General features: G+C 36.6%; 1 protein-coding gene across 1 annotated transcript in view; it reads right to left on the minus strand.

Annotated features, from left to right (window-relative positions):
- Positions 1-1,679: 1,679 nt before the first annotated feature.
- LOC141334793 (kalirin-like) overlaps positions 1,680-22,507 on the minus strand; it is an 80,529-nt gene continuing 59,701 nt past the window's right edge. Inside the window, exons 10-11 of the mRNA XM_073840018.1 lie at positions 1,863-2,144; positions 1,680-1,697 (exon numbers count right to left, since the gene is read on the minus strand). Of these exons, the coding sequence (XP_073696119.1) occupies positions 1,680-1,697; positions 1,863-2,144 (300 nt within the window). The remainder of the gene's footprint in view (positions 1,698-1,862; positions 2,145-22,507) is intronic.

Consider the following 22,507-nt stretch of genomic DNA (forward strand, 5'->3'; position numbering starts at 1 on the left):
CAGTACTTGGAACTGTTTGACAGTGAGCGACAGGCCTAGCTTGACCGCAGAGACTGCAGTAAATATCGACTTGATCCGAGCAGGTGACGTACGTGCCTGCATCGTGGTCGAATCCCATACGACACCTAGATAAGTGGTTCTCTGTAATGGAGACAGCACACTTTTCTTGGTGTTGAGCCTCAACCCCAATTCTTTCATGTGAGCGAGAACAACACCTCGATGCTGAACCGCTAACTGTTCTGAGCTGGCTAAAATTAGCCAGTCGTCTATGTAGTTGAGTATGCGGAGGCCCTGGAGTCGCAGAGGAGCCAGAGCAGCATCCACACACTTTGTGAAAGTTCGGGGTGAAAGTGCTAGGCCGAAAGGAAGAACTCTGTATTGGTAAGCTTTGCCCCTGAAAGTGAACCTCAGGAACTTCCTGTGTTGAGGGAGGATGGAGACTTGAAAGTAAGCGTCTTTTAGATCTATCGTGACAAACCAGTCCTCGGACCTGATTTGAGACACGACTTGTCTGACAGTTAGCATTTTAAACTTCAGTTTCTTGACTGAGCGGTTCAACCGTCTGAGATCTAAAATGGGCCATAGCCCTCCATCCTTCTTTGGAAGAATGAAATACCGGCTGTAGAACCAGGCTTCTCTGTCTGGAAGAGGGACCACCTCAATGGCCTCCTTCTTCAGAAGAGAATTTACTTCTTGCTCCATAACCAGACCCTGCTTGGGGCTCACCAGAGTAGGAAAAACCCCTTCGAAAGGCGGCGGCGGAATAGCCTTTCTCTACAGTACGCAGGACCCATGTAGATACATTTGGCAGTAGTTTCCACGCTGCCAGAAATTCTACTAAGGGAACCAGCCTCTCGAGACTGGTTTCTGGTGTTACTAGAGGTATTGATTCGGTGACCTGTAACAGCTGGCTGGCAGGAGACACCCGAATCAATTTCTCTGAGGACCCCCATGGGGGTGGCGAACGCCCTAGCTCCGCTACGTTTCCGGGCGGAGAGACTAGAGGAAGATGTGCGCGGGAGATAGCCACGCCCTGTAACACTGGCAGGGTTAGCTGACTGATCTCCTGAGGGCCTCGAGGAAGAACGGGCACCATGAACTGTGGTGTAAACCGTTTCTCCCTGAGAGGGGCTGCACTCATTGGCCCTGAGCCATGATTGTCAGGGCCATTTAGCCGAGGACCTCTTAGACTGAAGCACGACCCTCAGATTGGGCTTAGTCTTCGAAGCCCCCGGCTTAGAGCGTTTCTGGCCCCGCCCACTAGGTCTGTACGGAGGGGCACGGGATGCAACGCTCCACTTCTGCGTCTCTCTGTATGAGGAGCTGGTACACGGCTGGGACTTTTCCCGTCCAGCAGTCCCAGAGGAATAGACACTGCGTGGGAGGTAACGCTGGAATGCCGCCGCTTGTTTCTTAGCCTCCTGGTATCTGTCAACTACTTCATTGACTGAGTCGCCGAACAGACCAGAGGGCTGAAGCGGGGCGTCCAGGTGGAGGACCCTGTCCTTATCTTTCATGTCGGACAGGGTCAGCCACAGATGCCTCCCCGTCGCCACCAGGGCTGCCATAGACCGCCCAACAGCGCGGGCGGTCTCCTTGGTGGCGTGGAGAGCAAGATCTGCTGTGCGGCGCAGCTCCGAAACATTAACCTCCCGTCCGTCATCTAAATCCTTAATTTCTCAGGTCGCCTGGTATGCCTGCAGAATTGACATAGTGTGCAAGCATGCGCCAGCCTGACCTGCTGCCGTGTACCCCTTGCCCAACAAGCCTGAAGTAATTTTGAGAGGCTTGGAGGGCAAGGAAGGAGCCTTCAAAGATGATGCCAGGCCAGGTGACAGATAGCTTGCGAGCGTCTGTTCAACCTGCGGCATCATCTTGTAGCCACACTCGTCTATTCCCCCGACATTGCCATAATAGTCGGAAGAGAGAACGAACAGGCGGGCTGAAAACGGTTTCTCCCATGACCTCGACACCTCAGCGTGGAGGTCAGGGAAAAACGGAAGACTCCTTCTTTGGGGTGGTGACTTTGTCCGCAGGAAGCGTTCGTCCAGCTTGCTTCTCTGCGGCTCATGTATTTGCTGTGCAGGCCAATTTATATTTAATTTTTCTACTGCACGCGTCACCACCTCCAAAAGCTCCTCATACTGTGGAGATCGGGGAGCGGTTGAATACTTTCATCAACACTCTCCACGTCAACCTCCTCGGAGGAAGACAGGAGAAGCGTTGAGACCTCCTCCTGGTAGGAAGGAACCGCAGCGCGGGCTTCCTCATCCAGTAAGAGGTCTACCGATCTGCTAGGTGAGGAGGGAGATAGGGGTTCACCCGTCTCCATTCCCTCTAACAGATCGAGCTGAGAACCCCACGAGTGCAGCTGCCAGACCCGCGAGGAACGCTGGTGAGGGCTCCCTCCTCAAAGAGAGCCCTCCGGGAGCGAAGCACCCGCAGTGGAAGAAGCTCACACTGCGGACAGCCAGCCCCCTCGAGGGCTGACTGAGCGTGCTCCGCGCCCAAGCAGACCACACACAGAACGTGTGTATCCCCACCAACAATGAAACGTTGGCAGGGAGGAACACACCTTCTGTGGGGCTGCACAACTGCTTTCTTTTCTAAACTCTTTCCCCCTTTTTTGGTTGACATGTCTACTCAAAATAAAGTTGTGCAAACTGGCACAGAAAAACAGCAGACATGCAACAGACAGACAAACAGAGAACGCTTCGCTGAATGACAAAAGCTGACGCCAATTTGAAATGCACATGCTTTATACTTCCTGGTCGCTTACGTCACCACACCGGTTGGTAGACTACGTTCAGAGAGAGGCTCGCCAATGGCGTTCCCCATAGCGTTGATGACGCAGCCGAGTTCCCGGAAGGGAACTACACATTTTTTAATCAACATGGTATCTGGCACAGATGGTACACAAGCTAATAGTATAAATGAACAAGAACATGTTATGCCCTAAAGACCAATGTTACTTCCATCATTATTTTTATGATGAATACTTTTTTACAGTTTACTTTTCACATGATGAACTGCTGGCGTCTTGGTATCAGGTTAAGTCCCCTGTTGGTCCCAAGTAGTTGATTAGAAGGTGTTATGACCACACGGGAAACTGATTTATGTTTCCTCCTACCCTTGTGTAGTTGAATGGCACTGTGGGGGTGAAGTTGATCTGGGTTGGGGGTGGAACTGACATACAGTAAACACTGTATTCGGTGCTGTATGATTTGAGATGAAAGGCCCAATCACTACTGAGACCCAATACAGATGGATGTTTAGATAAAACTATGGTGAGAGGGTGCGCTGTTTTTTGACTATGGGAGCACAGGAAGTCGTGGTCTGAGAGTGTGTGCTGGTCCTTTGGGTACGGTACAGCAGTGGCCAGGGGAAACAAACTCCCTGCCCAAGCAAAGGAAATTCTCATGCCATTTGGAAGGATGGGCTGGCCCCCATCAGGGACTTCCAATCTCTGAGTCATTAATGCGTCTCACACAGGAATATGCATCAAGGCTGCCCACGCTGTCTCTGCTTTGACCTCAGCACGCATGAATCTTCCCAGTCGCACATATTTGTTAGTGTTACTGTACACAAACACATCGTAAATACCCACTTCCACACCCATACATCCGATCACACCACAAACATCTTGTGCTATCACATCCTGATCTGCTTGACATTTTGAAGTTGTTAACCCTTGATCATCTCTTAAATGACCTCTTCCTGTGTCATAGCTCACTGGGAGTCATTCAACACTGTATACAGTGTGTGCAGCACAGTTAAACTCATTTCACACACTTTGCTGTGACTAATTCCTTACACACTTCACCTACGACTTTTCTCACAGCGAACATCCTGCTTTTGCTTTAGTCAGGACTAAAAATAGAGGACGGCGACTGGGTATTGGAAAGTAAAAATCTTTTTCAGTTTCTCCAAACCCTTTAAAGAGTCCTCCCAGTCCCATTAAGTTGCACCCTACAATCTTAAATTACTTATGTATTTGTACATAGTTAAATTATGTTGCAATAAACCTCAAATGTATAGTATTTTATAATCTTTATCAGTACTGTACATCATTTCTTATTTATTGTAATTTGCAATGCTGCATAAAATGTTAATAAGGCATAAACAATGTTGTAGCTAGATTTTGAAATATTTTTTCTTCAAATGAAAATTTATAATGTAATGATTGAGGGTGGATCTGAATGGTGTTAGATATTTAGCTTTAGAGTTAAATATTTTGAATATTCCAGGTTAAATATAATTTAAAGTAATAATTACCTAAAATTAAAATTGTGTATTCTTGTACTCACCTCCCTGTCATTCCAAATCCGAATTACTTTCTTTTCTCGGTGGAACACAGAAAGAAATATCCAAGCTGCTCTTTTCTATACAACCAAAGGAAAAGTATGAAATCTAAGCTAAGAAAATCCTGCCATCTGACCGCAGCTTTGAAATCTGTATACGGAAATCTTGAGGAACCAATGCCATTTACTGTCATTAAGTGAAACTTGTCATGACACACTACAAACTCATCACAAGGGGGGAAAAAAGAAATACTTGTGGATCATCCAACAGCAACAAGCTAAAGTTCACTTACTTTTTCCACCGCTCTCTGTGAATGTTTAATTGGATGTGTTTAATAAAGACATGAAAGATTATAATTGTTTGTATATTGTGTGGTTGTCTATACTTGTACTTGATGAAGATTATGACATTTAATGTCCGATTCATGCAAAAAAACAACCAGTTCAAATACTTTTGACACCGTATATGTACAATTGGCTCATTGTTTTTCTCTTACAGAATATTCTAAAAGTTAAAGTTGATTACTTCATGAGCCTTAACTGAGAGCTCTATTATGTCTCCTGTACTATAAAAGAGCAATCTCTCACCAATCATTTTTTCCTCTGGGTGTTTGTGCGTGTTTGTGAATGAAGCAGAAATAGTGTCAGAGGCTGCAGCAGTCAGACTGCATCACACTCAGTTGAAGCACAAGAGCTGCTGAGAGGAGCTCTTGTGCTTCAAAGCCACATTAGGTAAATGTCACTTCACCTGTGCAACCCTGCCATAGGGAGACAGTGTGCGCTTGAGTGTGTATGTCCATGTGCATGTTTGTGCGTGTTGTGACTCTTGCTCTGCACTTGTTCATTGGGTAGTGTGCAGCTCCAGCAGTTCTGCATGAGATGACTTACTGCATCAATCTTAAAACACTTAAAAAGCCTGTGGCTAATTACTCGACTTCAAAAGACTGCAGAGACTAATTCATTGTTAAACTACCAGAACACAGTTTATGATACAGTTAATGATGATTAATCCGAGGAAGTATGAATCGGATTGTTTTCAGTCATGTGATTTCCGTGAGTGCAGACTATATTAATGGATCTTTACGCAGCGACTGTAGCTGTCACATGCTGCAGTGTACGCCAGTGGCTCTCTGGTGAAAGTGTCAGGTTAGGTGACACTCTCTTCTGTTAGTGTGCTGTATCAGCTGATGTTTGAGAACCGGCTAGTTTCACAGTAACACTGGAACATTGTCTTTTTCTCTTTGTGTGTTTTAAATATTGCTTTTTCCCCCTGCAGTATATAGAGTGCCTACTGAGAACAATATGAAAATTTCTGTATAACCTTAACCTTCAACATTCAATGGTGTGTCCTATCTTATTTATTTATTTAATGATGCATTAGAAATTGATGTCATACATACAATAGCAACTTGAAAACCATTATAAAAAATGATATCATACGGAGGTCCCTGTAGAATGATGACTGACTGTATCAAGGTCAATAGTCTCTTAAATGTGACCTTTTATGACAAGGAAAGGTTAGATTAAGTAGTAAAATACTCAAGCTACTCAAAAATAAATTGTATTTGAAGATGTTTTTATTTCCTTGAAATATGATTATTTTAAATAACAATTAAGATGAATGTTACAACTTATTATGGATATACCACATAACATTCTAATAGTCATTACATTTCATTTATTTATTTTTTTGTGCTTCTGGTTAAAATATGCTCATAATAATGTCAAGGTCATGATAAAAAAAGCTGTATTCATTATATAATGTGCAATATGGAGTGCAGTAATATTCTACAGTAGACTTTATTTTGATGGTCTCCTTTATTCCGTCTTTTGACCAGTGTTGTGGGTAACGCATTACAAGTAACACAATTTTATGTAAAGTAAGATGATATAAAGTAACATTACTTTTTAATTATAAGGAAATATACTTTTTAATTGCATCTGAGGTACTGTTATTTATTGACTCACAGCTCTCCTGTTCCCATGTTGAGAGAAATCAGAAGTAAGGCTAGACTAGACCAAATGCGAAGATGCATTTACTCATCTCACTTGCATAAAAATATTCAGTATTCTCTAAATGTAATAAAAACTGTTACATCTGCCAAAAAAAGAACTTTTATATATTAAAAACAAACAAGCAAGCCCAGGGCAGATGAGAAAAAATAACACAAAAGTAATGTAATACGTTTTTTCTCTATAAAACAGGTAACACTTTATAATAACTATCTGTTATAACTAGTTAATAGATCATTAATAAACTGTTAGTTAATGGGTTATAAATGACTTGTTAAATAACAGTTAATAGTTTGTTAATTATTTATAACTATCCCATATAACTAGTTAATAGAACATTAATAAACTGTTAGTTAATGAGTTATAAATGACTTGTTAAATAACAGTTAATAGTTTGTTAATTATTTATAACTGTGGCTTATAGATAGCCAATAGATAACTTACAAGCTGTTAATTAACAAGTTATAAATGACTTGTTAACTGTATTTTAATGATTTATAACTATATCTAATAAATTAGTAATAGATCATGAACAAGCTGTTAGTAAATTACTTACTAAAGACTTAACTATCAGTTAATAGTTTATATATGTTATTGGGATGTTATTCTAAAGTTGCAACTATTCTTCATTTATTAACTGTTAGTAAATGAGGAATAGTTGCAACTTTAGAATAACATCCCAATAACATACATAAGCTAATAACTAACACTTAACTAATATATTAACTCACACTTTACAGATCAGTTGTTCATAGTTGTTCACGGACGGGGACGAATGGCTGGTCGGTGGAAGAGGAAGAGGTGGGTGTTCGGGATGCTAGGTGTGAACCGGAGAGGGAGAAGACATGCAAATCCTGTTCTTCACTTAGTCGAGAGAAGAAGGAGAGATCTGGCGCCACTTATAGCTCACCATGTTAAAGTGGGATCGACAATAATAAGTGATGAGTGGCGGACTTATCGTAATGCTTTACCTCAGCTAGGTTACACCCATTTCACTGTCAATCACAGTGTGTCATATGTTGATGCCCAAACAGGTGCACATACTCAGCACATAGAGAGGGCCTGGAGAACGGTTAAGGAAAATGTGTGGAGACTCAGGGGGAATCGTACAGAGAATTTACTGGTAGACCGTCTCATAGTTATTGAATGGCATGAGTGGCTTGTCCGTAAGCATCGCAAAGGGCCGTTAGGAAGGATAATCCATGACATTGCTGTAACTTATGAACATGTACCTCTGAAATTCTGTTTATCCAGTGTTTAGCACAAAAAGGGCCCAAACCTCATGGGTTTGTATTCTGTTGTATACTGCTGTTCTGCCATGTGATGGCTCAGTATGTGTTTCTATACATTAAACACAATGTTCAACATTTCATCTGTGAAGAAAAAAATTATATTTTAAGTATCACATCAAATTTCCGTAGCTTGAACTCGTTCCATCCATTTGCTGTTCTACAAAGTTTCACTGGTATTAGTAGATGGTTAAACTATGAACAACTGATCTGTAAAGTGTGAGTTAATATATTAGTGTGTTAGTGTTAGTTAGTTAGTAGCTTATGTATGTTATTGGGACGTTATTCTAAAGTTGCAACTATTCCTCATTTACTAACAGTTAATAAATGAATAGTTGCAACTTTAAAATAACGTCCCAATAACATATATAAACTATTAACTGATACTTAACAAGTCTTTAGTAATTAATTTACTAACAGCTTTTTCATGATCAATTACTAATTTATTATATATAGTTATAAATCATTAAAATACTGTAAACAAGTCATTTATAAATTGTTAACTAACAGATTGTAAGTTATCTATTGGCTATCTATAAGGCACAGTTATAAATAATTAACAAACTATTAACTGTTATTTAACAAGTCATTTATAACTCATTAACTAACAGTTTATTAATGGTCTATTAACTAGTTATATGGGATAGTTATAAATAATTAACAAACTATTAACTGTTATTTAACAAGTCATTTATAACCCATTAACTAACAGTTTATTAATGATCTATTAATTAGTTATAACGGATAGTTATTATAAAGTGTTACCAAGGTAGCTTTCCCTACAACCTGGTCTCATTGTTTACACATAGGTATTAATATGTAACATTTTCAAGCACAAAACGTACATTTTTGTAAGCTTTTATTGAAGTTTTTTTTTGTAGTTAAAACATACAATGTAGACATATTTCAATGTTTAAAATGTACAAATCGCTATGTATTTTTAGTTAAGAAGAACGTAAAATATGTACGTATCTTTAATATCATTAATATATTCATACCTTTACATTTTTGTCATTTTATCAATAAACGACTTAGATTTTTAGACCTCTTAACCTACCTTCAAACCTTAACCTACCTATTTTTCGGTGAATATGCATTTTTATAAATTTATCAATAAACGATTTAGATTTTTAGACCTCTTAACCTACCTCCAAAAATTAACCTACCCATTTTACAGCGAATATGCATTTTTATTATTTTATCAATAAACAATTAAAATTTTGAGACCCCTTAACTTTCCCCCCAAACCTAAATCTACCCATTTTATAGTGAATATGCATTTTTATCATTTTATCGATAAGCAATTTAGATTTTTAGACCCCTTAACCTACCTCCAATCCTTAACCTAGCCATTTTATAGCAAATATAAAAGTATATAAAACGCAATTGACTGAAATTTGCAGGGAAATAATCATTTAGCATTAAAAAGATATTTTGGTAACACTTTAGAATAATGGGCCGTTGTTAACAAGTAACTATGCAGGAAGTAATAGGTATTTCTACATTAACACTTAACTTAATACTATTAACTAATATAGAGACAAGATTAACTAAGCAGTAGGTAATTGCTAATTTTGGACAAAGGTAGTCCCTTATTAGCTATTTGATAATTACTAAAGAAAAAATTGTCATTGAGAACTACTTGTGAACTGTGACCAATTCATAAAGAATAACTAATTAATTATCACAACAGTAACATTTATAAAATGAACAATTAGGTTCTTTGTGCAAACTAATTTATGAAAACCACCACCATCACCGGCTGAAATTGTGACTCTTACCAAAATATGACTGGATGTGTTCTCTGTTCATTTCAAACAAACATATAATATAATTTCTTTAATTAGGATGTAATGCCAGCAATGATTGGATTCTCATGATTGGATTATTTCACTATTATGAACTGCATTTAGTTCAATGGTTTTTTTTTTGTTTTGTTTTTTTGATAGTATTCTGGGGCAGGCTTCTCTTTAGTGTGATAGTAAATATGTTCTTTTGCTTCCATAATGAAGACATTAACTGCATTTATTTTGTTAAGCACAAATACAAAATTTTCCACATTACAATGTCTGTTAGAATATCAGTATAGTGCTTCAAATAAATGCATGGCTGTACAGTATGTCATATAAAATATGTTAAAATTTTTTATTGTAAATTACTTGCAAAATCCATCTTAACCCCTCAATAGTAACTCAAGTGTTACCTTGTCAGTCCGCATGAACTACTAGTGTGATCTGGCCCATTATTTTAAAGTGAAAAACATGTTAACCCCTCAATAGTAACTCAAGTGTTACCTTGTCAGTCTGTATGAACTACTAGTGTGATCTGGCCCTTTATTTTAAAGTGAAAAACATGTTAACCCCTCAATAGTAACTCAAGTGTTACCTTGTCAGTCTGCATGAACTACTAGTGTGATCTGGCCCTTTATTTTAAAGTGAAAAACATGTTAACCCCTCAATAATAACTCAAGTGTTACCTTGTCAGTCTGCATGAACTATTAGTGTGATCTGGCCCATTATTTTAAAGTGAAAAACATGTTAACCCCTCAATAGTAACTCAAGTGTTACCTTGTCAGTCTGCATGAACTACTAGTGTGATCTGGCCCATTATTTTAAAGTGAAAAACATGTTAACCCCTCACCAACATGTCTATATGCAACGTGATCTCATGATAATTTGTATGTATTTACATAAAATGTGGTTCTACAAAACGTACATTTACTTACGTTTTTCCAGCCACTAAAACATACAATACTGAGGTATTTACAGCATCTAAATGTACAAATACTTATGTATTTTTATCATTTTAAGGTCTACAAAATGTTAAACAAGACTACACTTTAAACCATTAAAATAAATGACATTTCTGCAATCGTTTAACCATTCAAGTAATATTAACTTCGTTTGCCGTGGTGGGACACAAAAGGTGTTTTCTCCGACATGCAGTGACTAACAATACAACCATGAAATACACCGAACACGCATCATAATCATAAAATGAAACAATTTTATTTGTACGCTGTAATCCAGATCTTCAGAATTCATACGATTGCGAGGAACAGACCCAAATTCAAGCCTTTATATGACGATTGTAACATCTCCATCCTGAGCAGCGACTCCAGCAGCAACAGCAATAACCCCCGCGGCGCGCTGCAGTGCATTTTACAATTCAAATACAAACGCACCAGGAAACTACAGGTTTTACTGCAGGAAAAATCGAACTCTCATTGGCTCTTGTCAGCATTCGCTACAGATTACGACATGCCGTGTTTCTGGTGAGATGTGTTAGAACGATGCGCAGGCGCCATCACGGAGAGGATCAGGATAATATTTTCAGCCATCAGCAACCTAAATCCTGAACTGTACCTCAAAGAAACCTACTGTATTCCGCCAGAGACGACTGCGGCTGCAAACGCATAGTCATTTGGATTACTTTTTGGTACGGCTGTTGACATTTTTGCAATGAATAAATGATTGCGATTGTACGTTTTCGTCTTTCATGTTTTTCTTTATTACTGAACAGAGAGAGTTATGGTTAACGTTAGGTTTAGAGGTAGGAGTGTGATTAGCGACTATAGCAGATATTTTTATGCTATATTGTTATCAAAATGAGAATTTTCCTGCATATTTTGGTCAGTTAACGTTACGTTTTATATATTAAGTTTTAAATCACTTATCTTATTAATATAATAAAAAATGCATATTTGCTATAAAATGGTTTAGGTTTGGGGGTAGGTTAAGGGGGGTATCTAAATCGCTTATTAATGAAATGATAAAATTGCATATTTGCTATAAAATGGGTAGGTTTATGTTTGGGGGTATTAAAATTAAGCTAAATTTTAAAATAAATTTAAATTAAACTCTTAAAATAAGGTAACACTTGAGTTATTATTGAGGGGTTAACATGTTTTTCACTTTTAAATAATGGGCCAGATCACACTAGTAGTTCATGCGGACTGACAAGGTAACACTTGAGTTATTATTGAGGGGTTAATGTGGATTTTACAAGTAATTTACAATAAACTTGCACTGAAGCACTAGTGATATTCTAACAGACATTGTACTGTGGAAAATGTTTTTGTACTTAACAAAATAAATGCAGTTAATGTCTTCATTACGGAAGTAAAAGAACATAATTATTTACTATCACACTAAAGAGAAGCCTGCCCCAGAATACTATTAATACTAATACTAAAAAAAAAAAAAAAAAAAAAAACATTGAACATTGAACTAAATGCAGCTCATAATAGTGAAATAATCCAATCATGAGCATCCAATCATTGCTGGCATTACATCCTAATTAAATAAATTCTATTATTGTTTGTTTGAAATGAACAGAGAACACATCCAGTCATATTTTGGTAAGAGTCACAATTTCAACCGGTGATGGTGGTGGTTTTCATAAATTAGTTTGCACAAAGAACCTAATTGTTCATTTTATAAATGTTACTGTTGTGATAATTAATTAGTTATTCTTTATGAATTGGTCACAGTTCACAAGTAGTTCTCAATGACATTTTTTTCTTTAGTAATTATCAAATACCTAATAAGGGACTACCTTTGTCCAAAATTAGCAATTACCTACTGCTTAGTTAATCTTGCTTCTATATTAGTTAATAGTATTAAGTTAAGTGTTAATGTAGAACTACCTATTACTTCCTGCATAGTTACTTGTTAACAACGGCCCATTATTCTAAAGTGTTACCCATGTAGGTGCAATGTTACTTATAGTCAACAGAATGTGTTAAAGGGACCATCAAAATGAAATGAAACTATATTGAAGATCGCTGAATAAAGCGGTTCTGTTCCTCACAGTCATATGGATTCTGTAGATTTGGATTACAGCACTCAAATTAAATTCCTTTTGTAATTGTGTTTTTGGTGTATTTTATGGTTACATACATAAACAATTTACGCTTTAGGTGTCTTCAATACGTCAATATTGTATGTTAAAATGCTGAAAATACATCAGTATTGTACGTTTAGATGCTGTAGTGCCTACTAGTAGTAAACGTATGTTTTGTGTAACCGTGTTTTACGTAAACTACATACAAATTATAAGATCACGTTGACTTTTGACTATAAGCAACTTTGCAACTACTACCAGTCTTTAAAGTATCTGTATGTATGTGCTTGTCCTTGCATTTTTTGTTGTGTGGTTGTAGCATCGAGAAGTGTCGTAAAACCACTGTCTGCATGTACACTTACTGTTAAACTGAGAACATAATCTTTGTTAGAATACCAGCCGAACCAAATAATGCACGTAAAAGATGAAAAGAAAACATCAAGCTCAGCGAATCCCCTTAATCAAGCACAGGTCTCAGACGCAGAGGCCACGCATGGGATGGTCATGTTACTTAACGGCAGACGAAAATAACTTTCTATCCTCATGTCTGGTCTCTGATCATCTTTTCATCTCATTTAATAAAGCGCTTCAACTCTTGCACCGTGCTCAAACCTAAATTTGACATCTCTCCTAGACCCGCAGCCTCTTCCGCGCTGTTCTCGTTACTGCGGATCTCTGGTAGGATGTAGTGTGTAATTGGATACAGATGTTGCCATGGCGGTTCTCGCTAGACTGTTGTTTTAGCCTAGGCAAAGCACTTTCCTACATACCAGCCTGACCTCCCTTTGAAACGCTCCCAAAATTACATGCCTTTGTAGCGTTTTATGGGATCTTCTGATGTGCAGTGACCAAGACAGAAAGGTGAAGTCATTTTTGGCGGGGGTTACACCAGGTGTAATCGCAGGTCTCGTCCTCCTCCTTTTTGTAATAATTAAACAGTTAATACAGCTAATGCAGAAATTATTACTGTTTTGTAGGTTGCTTATGCTGGAAACTTCACATATCCTGTGTCTGAGAGCATGTTTCTAATGCTTGCACTCAAGACTGAAGGAAAACACAAGATCAATAAGCTATAAACTTTAGCTACAAGCTGTTTAAACGATACCTGTGTACAGCTTTAGCATTAGCTTTTCTTTTGGGGTGTAACTAAAAGTGGTGTAGCTTAACAGTATCTGAATCATTTTCAAAAGAATATAGCTTTTTAAATATCAAAATATATTTTTGTATAACAAACACTACATTGTTTTGTTGCACTGTATTGTGCAATCATACAGTCGAGGCAGTAATCAAACCAGTAAGCTCAGAATATATCTGGAAAGCATTGTGTTTCATTTACTGTGTACAAACATCAGATAAACATCTTGAAAAGAACAGATTCACACACAGTGTAAATCATAAACATTGCAAAAACATGCACTAAATGTCATTCTAACATAAGATGGAAAATGTTACATATAAGCAAACTAAAAATCTTCCAGATTAAAATGCACACAACAAATAGAGACGTCTGGGAGACCTGTGATGTCTGGGAAACTATAATGTCCTCTCGCTTTTTCAAATAGTCCAAAACATTTTAGAGAATAGGTCTGTTTGGACAGTTTATTATGGTAGTGAGCTGTATTTTAGAACATTGCAAAGGGTTTTAAGATGGTTTGAACATCCACCTGTAGTTTGTCCAAGATTATTTAATAGCTTGAACCAGCTATAGCTTAGACTAGCTAGTGTTAAGGGTAATCCAAGTAACATAAGTTATGCAATTATTACTTTTTCTGGTAACACATTATAATAACTGCACGCTATGAAACATTAGTTAAGCATTAGCAAATACTTCATTTTAATACTTCAATTCATCATTTATAAAGCATTGTCCCTACATTAATTATAACATTATTTGCAAACCAGTTATTTAGTTGTCATCAGTGGTTCATATGATCATTTAGAAAGAGTAAGTAAAAGATTAATAAACTATTTAAATGTACATTTATATTTATCTTATTAGTTACTCAGTGTGTTTTCTTACTTTAATTCAGTGTGGTTCTAAAACATTTAGTAGTTGTCAATTAACTTTGCCAAATTAACTAAAATTTTTGTGAGCTCATCTAAAGCTTTTACAAAGAAGATTTAAAGGCTCAGTTATTTTCTATTTTCTTCATTTTGTTGGTTTTTGTTAGTTTTATTGCTTATTTTGTTGATGAATATTCATCTTGTTGTTTTTTATAGCTTATATTTACTTTCTTGCTTTATTCATTCTTAATTTTGTGTGATATTGCAGGTTTATTGTTCATTTTATATCTAGTGTATAGTTGTACTGTATTTGTTCTATATTACTCTGTGTTTGTTTCCTTTTCCTGTTTAGAAACTGAGCCTTTAAGTCTCCGTTGTAAAAGCTTTACAAGGCATAAAAAGTCCTTACTTTAGATGAGCTCACAAAAATAGTTAACTGACAACTACTAAATGTTTTATAACTACCTTAATTAATCAATCATTAATTACAGTAGGAAAATGTGTTAATAAAGCATTTATTAACAAACTATTACTATATGTCTAAATAGTACATACATGTACTTTTAAATGGTTTATTAATCATTTACTTACACTTTCTAAATGATCTTATGAACCACTGGCAATGCCTAAATAACTGGTTTGTTAATAATGTAATGCTTAACTTGAAATGATGAATTGATCATTAATTAATTATGAAAAAAACAATTATTAACCACATTATCAATATGCTCATAAATCAAGAACAATTAATTTATAGCTGTATTTATAAACTGCTTACTACTGTCTAATAATGTAGGGATAATACTTTATAAATGCTAAATTGACTATTTATTTCTAATGCTTAACTAACGGTTTATAGCGTGCAGTTATTATAAAGTGTTAAACTTTTTCCAAGTAACTTGTAAAGTATCTGAGTTACTTTTCAAAGAAGTAACGCCTGTAACTTTGTTTTCCCATTTATTGATGGACGGCTCTCCTGTCTCCATGTCGAGAGCAATCAGAAGTAAGTGCAGTGTTGTTTGTTGTAAACTTGACACTTATTGTAGTTCTAGACTAAATGTGAACAAGCATTTACTTATCTCACTTGGACAAAAACAGATACAGTATTTCTCAAAATGAACAAAAACAGTAAAATGCAAACTCAGAATATGATTTAAACTGGCAATAGACTAATTAAATGTTAAATAGCACAAATATTCTGTATGATTTAATACTATTTTATTAACCAACATCTTTGCTTCTGACCTTCGATTATCTAATTAAATCATACTTATAAGGAAAAATTATTTTAATGATAATATTTTTATTAAGTTAACACCTTTAAAGCAGCTTCTCAATGCAGTTTACTTAATAAAACAAGCAAATGCAACACATGCAAAACAAATTAAAAAGAACTTGGGTATATATAAAGTTAAAAGTGCAGACAAATACTGAGGGGCCAGACCATGTATGCAGTGCCTCGTATGTGAGCATAAGTATTTTAAAATCAACTCAGAACCTGACCGGAAGCCAGTGCAAAGACTTTAGAATTGGAGTAATGTTCTCATTTCTCCTGATTCCAGTAAGGTTTCTTGCAGCAGCACTTTGCACAAATTTCAATTTGTTGAGTGTTTTTTAGGAACCAAAGCAAGAAGTACATTACAGTAGTCAGTGCAAGAAAAACGAAAGTATAAATAAGCCTTTCAGTCACAGAACAGGAATGGCAAAATTTCTGAGATGAAAAAAGGAGTTCTTAACAGTGTATTTCACATGTTGGTCAAAAGACAGGCTCGAATCAAATATAACTCCTAAACTTTTACATTTATTTTGTATCTCCAAAATCAGTGAGCCAGCTTTACGAAGCTGATAAGAAGGGGCAAAAAGCAAGACCTCAGCTTCACTACTAAGACACATGAAGTTTTGGGACATCAATGGGTTTATCTCAGAAAGTAATCTAATTTTTTCAATTTTGGTGTAAAAAGACTCTTCTAGAAGTAAAAAGTAGAACTCTTTAGTATTAAAAACAAACAAGCATGCCTAGCTCAGGTGAGAATAAGTAACACATCATCTTCCATTAAAAAATAACTAAGTAACACAGTTACAGTCAAACAAAAATTATTCAGATACCAGATATAATTTTTGATATTTTTTTTAGTAGTGGGTGCAGAAAACTATAGTTTATGTAAGTGAGTATAGCAAAATAAAGTAAACTGTGACATAACCAAAAATTCTTCATACAGTGTACTACCAGTAAAATTGATGTAAATTTCCCAGCCGGTACATGATCGACCTTAAACGTTGAAATTTTGTTGAAATAAGGTCAGTTGTTGTTTCAACAGTGAAACAACGTTGATATGACGTTGAATGCTAAATGGTTGAAGATCAGTCAACACATGACCGAAATTCAACGTTGAAATTTGTTTGAAATTAGGTCGGTTGTTGTTTCAACGGTAAAACAACATTAATAAAACTTTGAATGCTAAATGGTTATATATACCTTCAAAAGCAAGTGTTTAAATAATAATAATAATAATAATAATAATAATAATAATAATCATAATAATAATAATAATAATTAACAAGGTTAACTTATAAATCAACATAAGATCATGTCTTCAGCATACAAAGAAATGTTTGCCTTTTAAATGATTATGGACATTATTATTTCATGAAACTTATTATAAAATATAATACAGTGGCGTACCGCACATCTTAGAGGCCCCCCGCAAAAAACGAGATGGGGCCCCTCCCACCAGCAGTGATGTCATGCATTAAAATTTATTGTGAACCCGTCAAATTTAAAAAATCCGTCTCTCCCATTTACAATTGATTTATCAGTAATCAATGTGGTGAATTATCGTTGCATTGATGCATTTGACATTATTATTAATAGCATATATCATATAATGTGCGTATTTAATTGCTTTTCAATCAGACTGAAATCCATGCAGGAATAAATATTTAGTCTATATATTACGAGCATTTCGGTGTGCAAAGACTTTGACTACAGATTTTATGTTGATGTTGCGAGCGCGGGCATTCTCAATACTTAGAAGAGCTAAACTGGACAGTATGGGAAAAAGTCTGGTGACAAGTCGTCAGTGAACCGATGCCAGGTTATTGTCAGAGAAGCGCAGCAGCGGACCACAGCACAAAAACATATATTTCACATTTCACATAACATTAACATCGATTCATTGTGACACAATCCAAAGTTCATGTGAAGGAAAACGAGGGGAAAGCCGTTTTCTTTATTTCTTTATTTCTTTCCTTTTTTGCCGAAGCTTTACAGTGATGAATGATATATTGGCTTCTATCAGCTGCAGCATTGCTATGACTAAATAGGCCTATGTCACGCAACAATTGAATATCGAAGAACGTCTCTGAGTGGGGAGACGGCAGTTACGGTTAGCTTTTTACAATGGCGGAGGCCGATAAATGGACCAAGTCTCTCCGTAACTTGCCTAAAGTCACCTACGACGACGTGGTTCGAACACTCTCAAGTAGAAACGTCCAAACTTAGTAATAGTTTGCCAAAGGTTTTTAAAAAAACACGCTAACATAAATTGTAAGTCTTTGAGAAGAAAATTAAACCGACAAGTCACAGCGGCTAGGCCTATAAATCACATTTATTATATTCTGAAATACTAAATTGCATTGCAGATTATGCAGTTTTCTGTTGCTACGTGGGCGCTCAGTTTTTTTTTTTTTTTGACATTTAGCCAAAATATAAAGATTCAGCGCTTCACATAAGCAATTTGGTTGACTAAGTGCTAGAAAATGCTAGACTAAGACACTCTTCTCATCTCCTCGAATGCAAAAAAACATTAGCCTTTATAAATACAGAAAACATGTACTTTTTCAATCAACAGTTCTTTATTTACCTTAAGTCTGCAAACAAGCTGAAATGCTTCAAACTGCGCGCCGTACTTCATTCACGAGAGAGGCGGGAGGAATTATACGGTTTGACTGACAGTTTAACGAGCCAATGGTGTCACAAGGTTTAGTGGCGGTGGCGTCGCTTACTGACCCAGGATCAGTGAACCGTGGCAGTTATATTTCCGATTTGAGCTTAAAGTATAGAAAAATATATAGCTTTTAGGTTTTGTTGACGCTACTTGATCAAAAAAAGAGCTTAGCTACTGAAAAGCTATTTGATTCAGAAAACAAAGCGAAGCTACCACCACGCTACGCTACTGAGAAATGTAGTTAAGCTGGAAACTAGCAATGACCGGAAGTTCTTTTTCCCTACTCCGCTTTCCGGAAGCAGGAAGTGAGACATAGGCCTATTACGAGTTGGAAAAAACAATGCAGTGATCACGGTGGCGCCCCATGCGCACACACATTTTTGCTATAACATTGCAGCTTGTTCATTATCAAAATAAAATACATTTAAAGAAAAATATAAAGGTTACAATTCTTAATTTAAATAGTCCGTTTAGCGTGATCAGCGCCTCACTGTGCTGTACAGTCTTTGTGAAAGATAATTTTGTGGATAATTTGTTGTGGAGAGATATGAATAAAATAGCCTATTTGTGTTTATAATGTTTGTAAGCATTTTGATTTAGGCTAGCGGTATTTTAACCTACATTAGCTATTTCTGAATGTAATTAAATGCGATGTATGTTTTCTCCTCTCAAAATGCAATTTTACACAATTAGGGTGTTTAGCAAACAATTTAAATATATTGAAAAAAATATTTTAATATCTTTAAAGCGTTTAAAGTTTTATTCTTTCGTTTAAAACATTTGGCTAAAATCTAGAAAAGATGATGCTGTATTGGCTATGACTAGGTAGGTTACCAGATCAAGACTCTCTTCGTTTTTTTTGAGTAGCCTAAAAAAAACGCTGAACGGTAATAATACCGAGAAACGCATGAACAGAAATGGCAAGATACAGATTCCGCTCAGAATGAACCACTTTTTTTTCGTTTTAAGCCCTGCTTAAATCATACAGAGCCCCGCACATGACATGCAGGGGAAAAAATAAATCGTCTGCACGTATTTTCTCATGTTACGAAATTATGCATGACATTAAAAAATAGTGAGCAGGATTTAGTTCAATCAAATCAACAAACAAATTATTATATCGTGCACTCAATTTACTTAATACAAAGGAACACGTTAGTAAAAGGAGGGAGCGAAATATCCTATTGTGCGCACACTTTATATTTTTCCTCTGGGGCTCTGTAAGCCACTTTAAGCGTAGCCTTAACATATCCTCTTTGAGTACGGCACGTTTGTCTTAGAAGTATAGTGTTAATGACAAGTAAAATGTGAGAAAAATGTTTTTTCCCCGGTTGTTATTATAGAACATTAAACTCGCTCTACTGCACTACTTTTGCGCTCACGTCTCGCGTCTTTTGCAGCGTCTCGAAGCACTGCCTTTTAGAATGTCCTGCTACGGGGCCCCCCAAAGGGTTGGGGCCCCCACACACCGCGGGGGCTGCGGGGGTGTCCCGTACGCCACTGTGTATATATGTTAAACAGTGGCGGCTCCTGACAAATATCTCTGGGGGGGGGGGGGGGTAACTGTTCCGATAATGGTAAAGATAACCGCTTTAATGGGTAAAATTATGATAAAATTCAGATAGCCAACTTTACAGCATTACATTACATTGTTTGATTTGGTTTCCCTGTTCCTAGATGGCAAAATCAGGCATGAATTGTACAAACTGTACAGTATTTTGAATAGCTGTATTACATTTTTCGCAATGGTCTCAAATACACTGAAACACTTCCACCATGGCCATCAAGAGACACATTGTCATCAACTAGTTTGCCCTCTAAGAGTAAAAAAAAAGCAAAAAAACAAAAAAACAAAACAATACTGCTGTACAATTAAAGACTTTTTATTTCTCATATTAAAACTGTAATTAATCAAATCTTTTCAGAACATATTCAGTATAAATTTGCCTGCCAATATGCAATCAATACAACTATTTACAATTCAACATTTGAAGAATACAACAGTAAACAGGGTTTGAAAATTAGTGAGGTCCGAAGTGGTGTTAAGAATTGTGCTATAATAACACCCACAAATGCACTACGTATAGCCTAAACTTCAAAATAGACAGACATGATTGTGAAAGATTTTTTATTCAGTATAATGTTTTACATGGAAAGTTAGTTTTTTTTTTTTTTAGCTGAGGGAATTTTTATTTTATAACAAGTTATAAAAATAACGTTAGAATAATGACACTGGCATAAAACTAACGTTCAACTTTCCACTTTATAAACGTCCCAAAGTGTCACACTAAATTGGACAAATGAGTCAAAAAACATGTATTAGGTGGATCTGGCAATAAACGGAGGCTGCTGCACCCGCGCTCTCACTCAACGCGTTCTCAAGCCCCGTTCACTACGCTAGCTTCTCGCAGCAACATGAATTGCATACAATTATGTGATATTAGGAGTTTTAAACGGCTAAATAATCATTCAAAGAGCTTGACATTTTATTTTTGAATATAAAAAAATGACCGAGGTCCGGACCTCGGTTACCTCATAGCTGGCTACAACCGCGATAACATAAACAATGCACTATTTAAAAACACACATCACTTTTATTGAAATTTTGCTCGCCTCACTTTTAAGCAGGCAAAGTGATCAATTACCCTCTCATTAAAATCAGGCATATTCCTGACAAGTTCCCTCTCCATTGAAAGCATGGCCAATGCATTCAGACGTCTCGCTACGCGTGCGTGCTGTACATCTTCGAGCACGCATCAGTGCGTATTACGAAATCACATTGGGGCGAGCCCTCCCGGTGCCTATTGAAATGCATTGTAGGGTTCAAAATGTGAAAAAAAAAATCTCACAATATAACTCTATGAGACCGGCTGGGGCGATTTTCAATCTGACTGAGATCGCCCCAAGGGGGCGGGGTTTTAGGTTGGAAAGTGACATTCAGGCTGTTGATTGTACCGTAATATGCAGACTAGGACCAGCAAAATAAGACTCTTTTTCACCTCTCTTTTTTCGTGTGGCTCAAGGAGGGCGATGCACTATCGCCCACCATGGGCCAGCCGCCCCTGATGTTAAATATAAATCATCACCAACAATAAACCTAAATACATTTCGCTACCACACGCTGAAACAATTCCTATTGGTTGTTTTACCTTACTGCTTTGATCATGATTGGTTCATCTGGCTGTCATTCAGGAAACTGAGAGGTGAAACTGCGCGCCTTTGTAATTTAAAAAATTTCGACCGTTACCGCATTTTCTAGTGAGGCTGTGAGCTGCATAGCCTGTATGAGAGCCTCTGCTCACCGAAATTATTCAGTTGGTCCCGAATTATTTTATATTTTCCTGTTATATTTTTATTTTGAGCGTATTTGAATTGTGAGATCCCAACGGAGAACAAAAACCGGAACACAGAGGAAATAGACGTGAGCTGCGAGTCACTGAAAACATACAGCACTGGCTAAATCAGGTAAGACAATAAGTATTTATTATTACCTTTCAAAAATAGTACAAGAGTTTACAAATTGGCAAAGGACATGTAAATACTTGAGTGTGTGTTTGTGCTGCTTTATTATCACAGACAGCAAAAGTTAGAAGCTAATCGCATTTAGCGCGCTAGCAATATTAGCTCATCTGGTCGTATAACCTTATATATCTGGTGTTGTTGTGTGTTGCTAGTATTTGTTAATGTCTGTCTTTTAGAGATTCACATTTTTCGATATAAATGCCATGCATTACTGCAGGTGTGTTTGCATTTTAATCCTATAATAACAATCCTAAAGATGACATACTTTATCTTTCTTTTCTGAATATCATATAACGGCAAATGTCTTTAATTAAAATGAATTAAGATTGTTTAAAGGAATGGTTTAAAACGAAAAACAGCTTTTTAAGAAAATTTCAGTAAACCATTTATTCTTTCTCCTTGTAGAGTCATTAAGGATCCAGCTTATTGGCAGTTTGGTAAGGAATTGTTCATCTGCTAACGTTACTTTGCACTGTCAGTTCTGGTAGAGATTCATTGATCTTTTGTTATTAGTTTATTTAATGTAATACAAATGTACTCAATATGATTTTACTTGTTTCACTAAGTATACTGTTTAGTTAGAATT

This window comes from Garra rufa, chromosome 5, assembly GCF_049309525.1.
Source record: "Garra rufa chromosome 5, GarRuf1.0, whole genome shotgun sequence".
In the NCBI taxonomy this organism is placed as follows: Eukaryota; Metazoa; Chordata; class Actinopteri; order Cypriniformes; family Cyprinidae; genus Garra; species Garra rufa.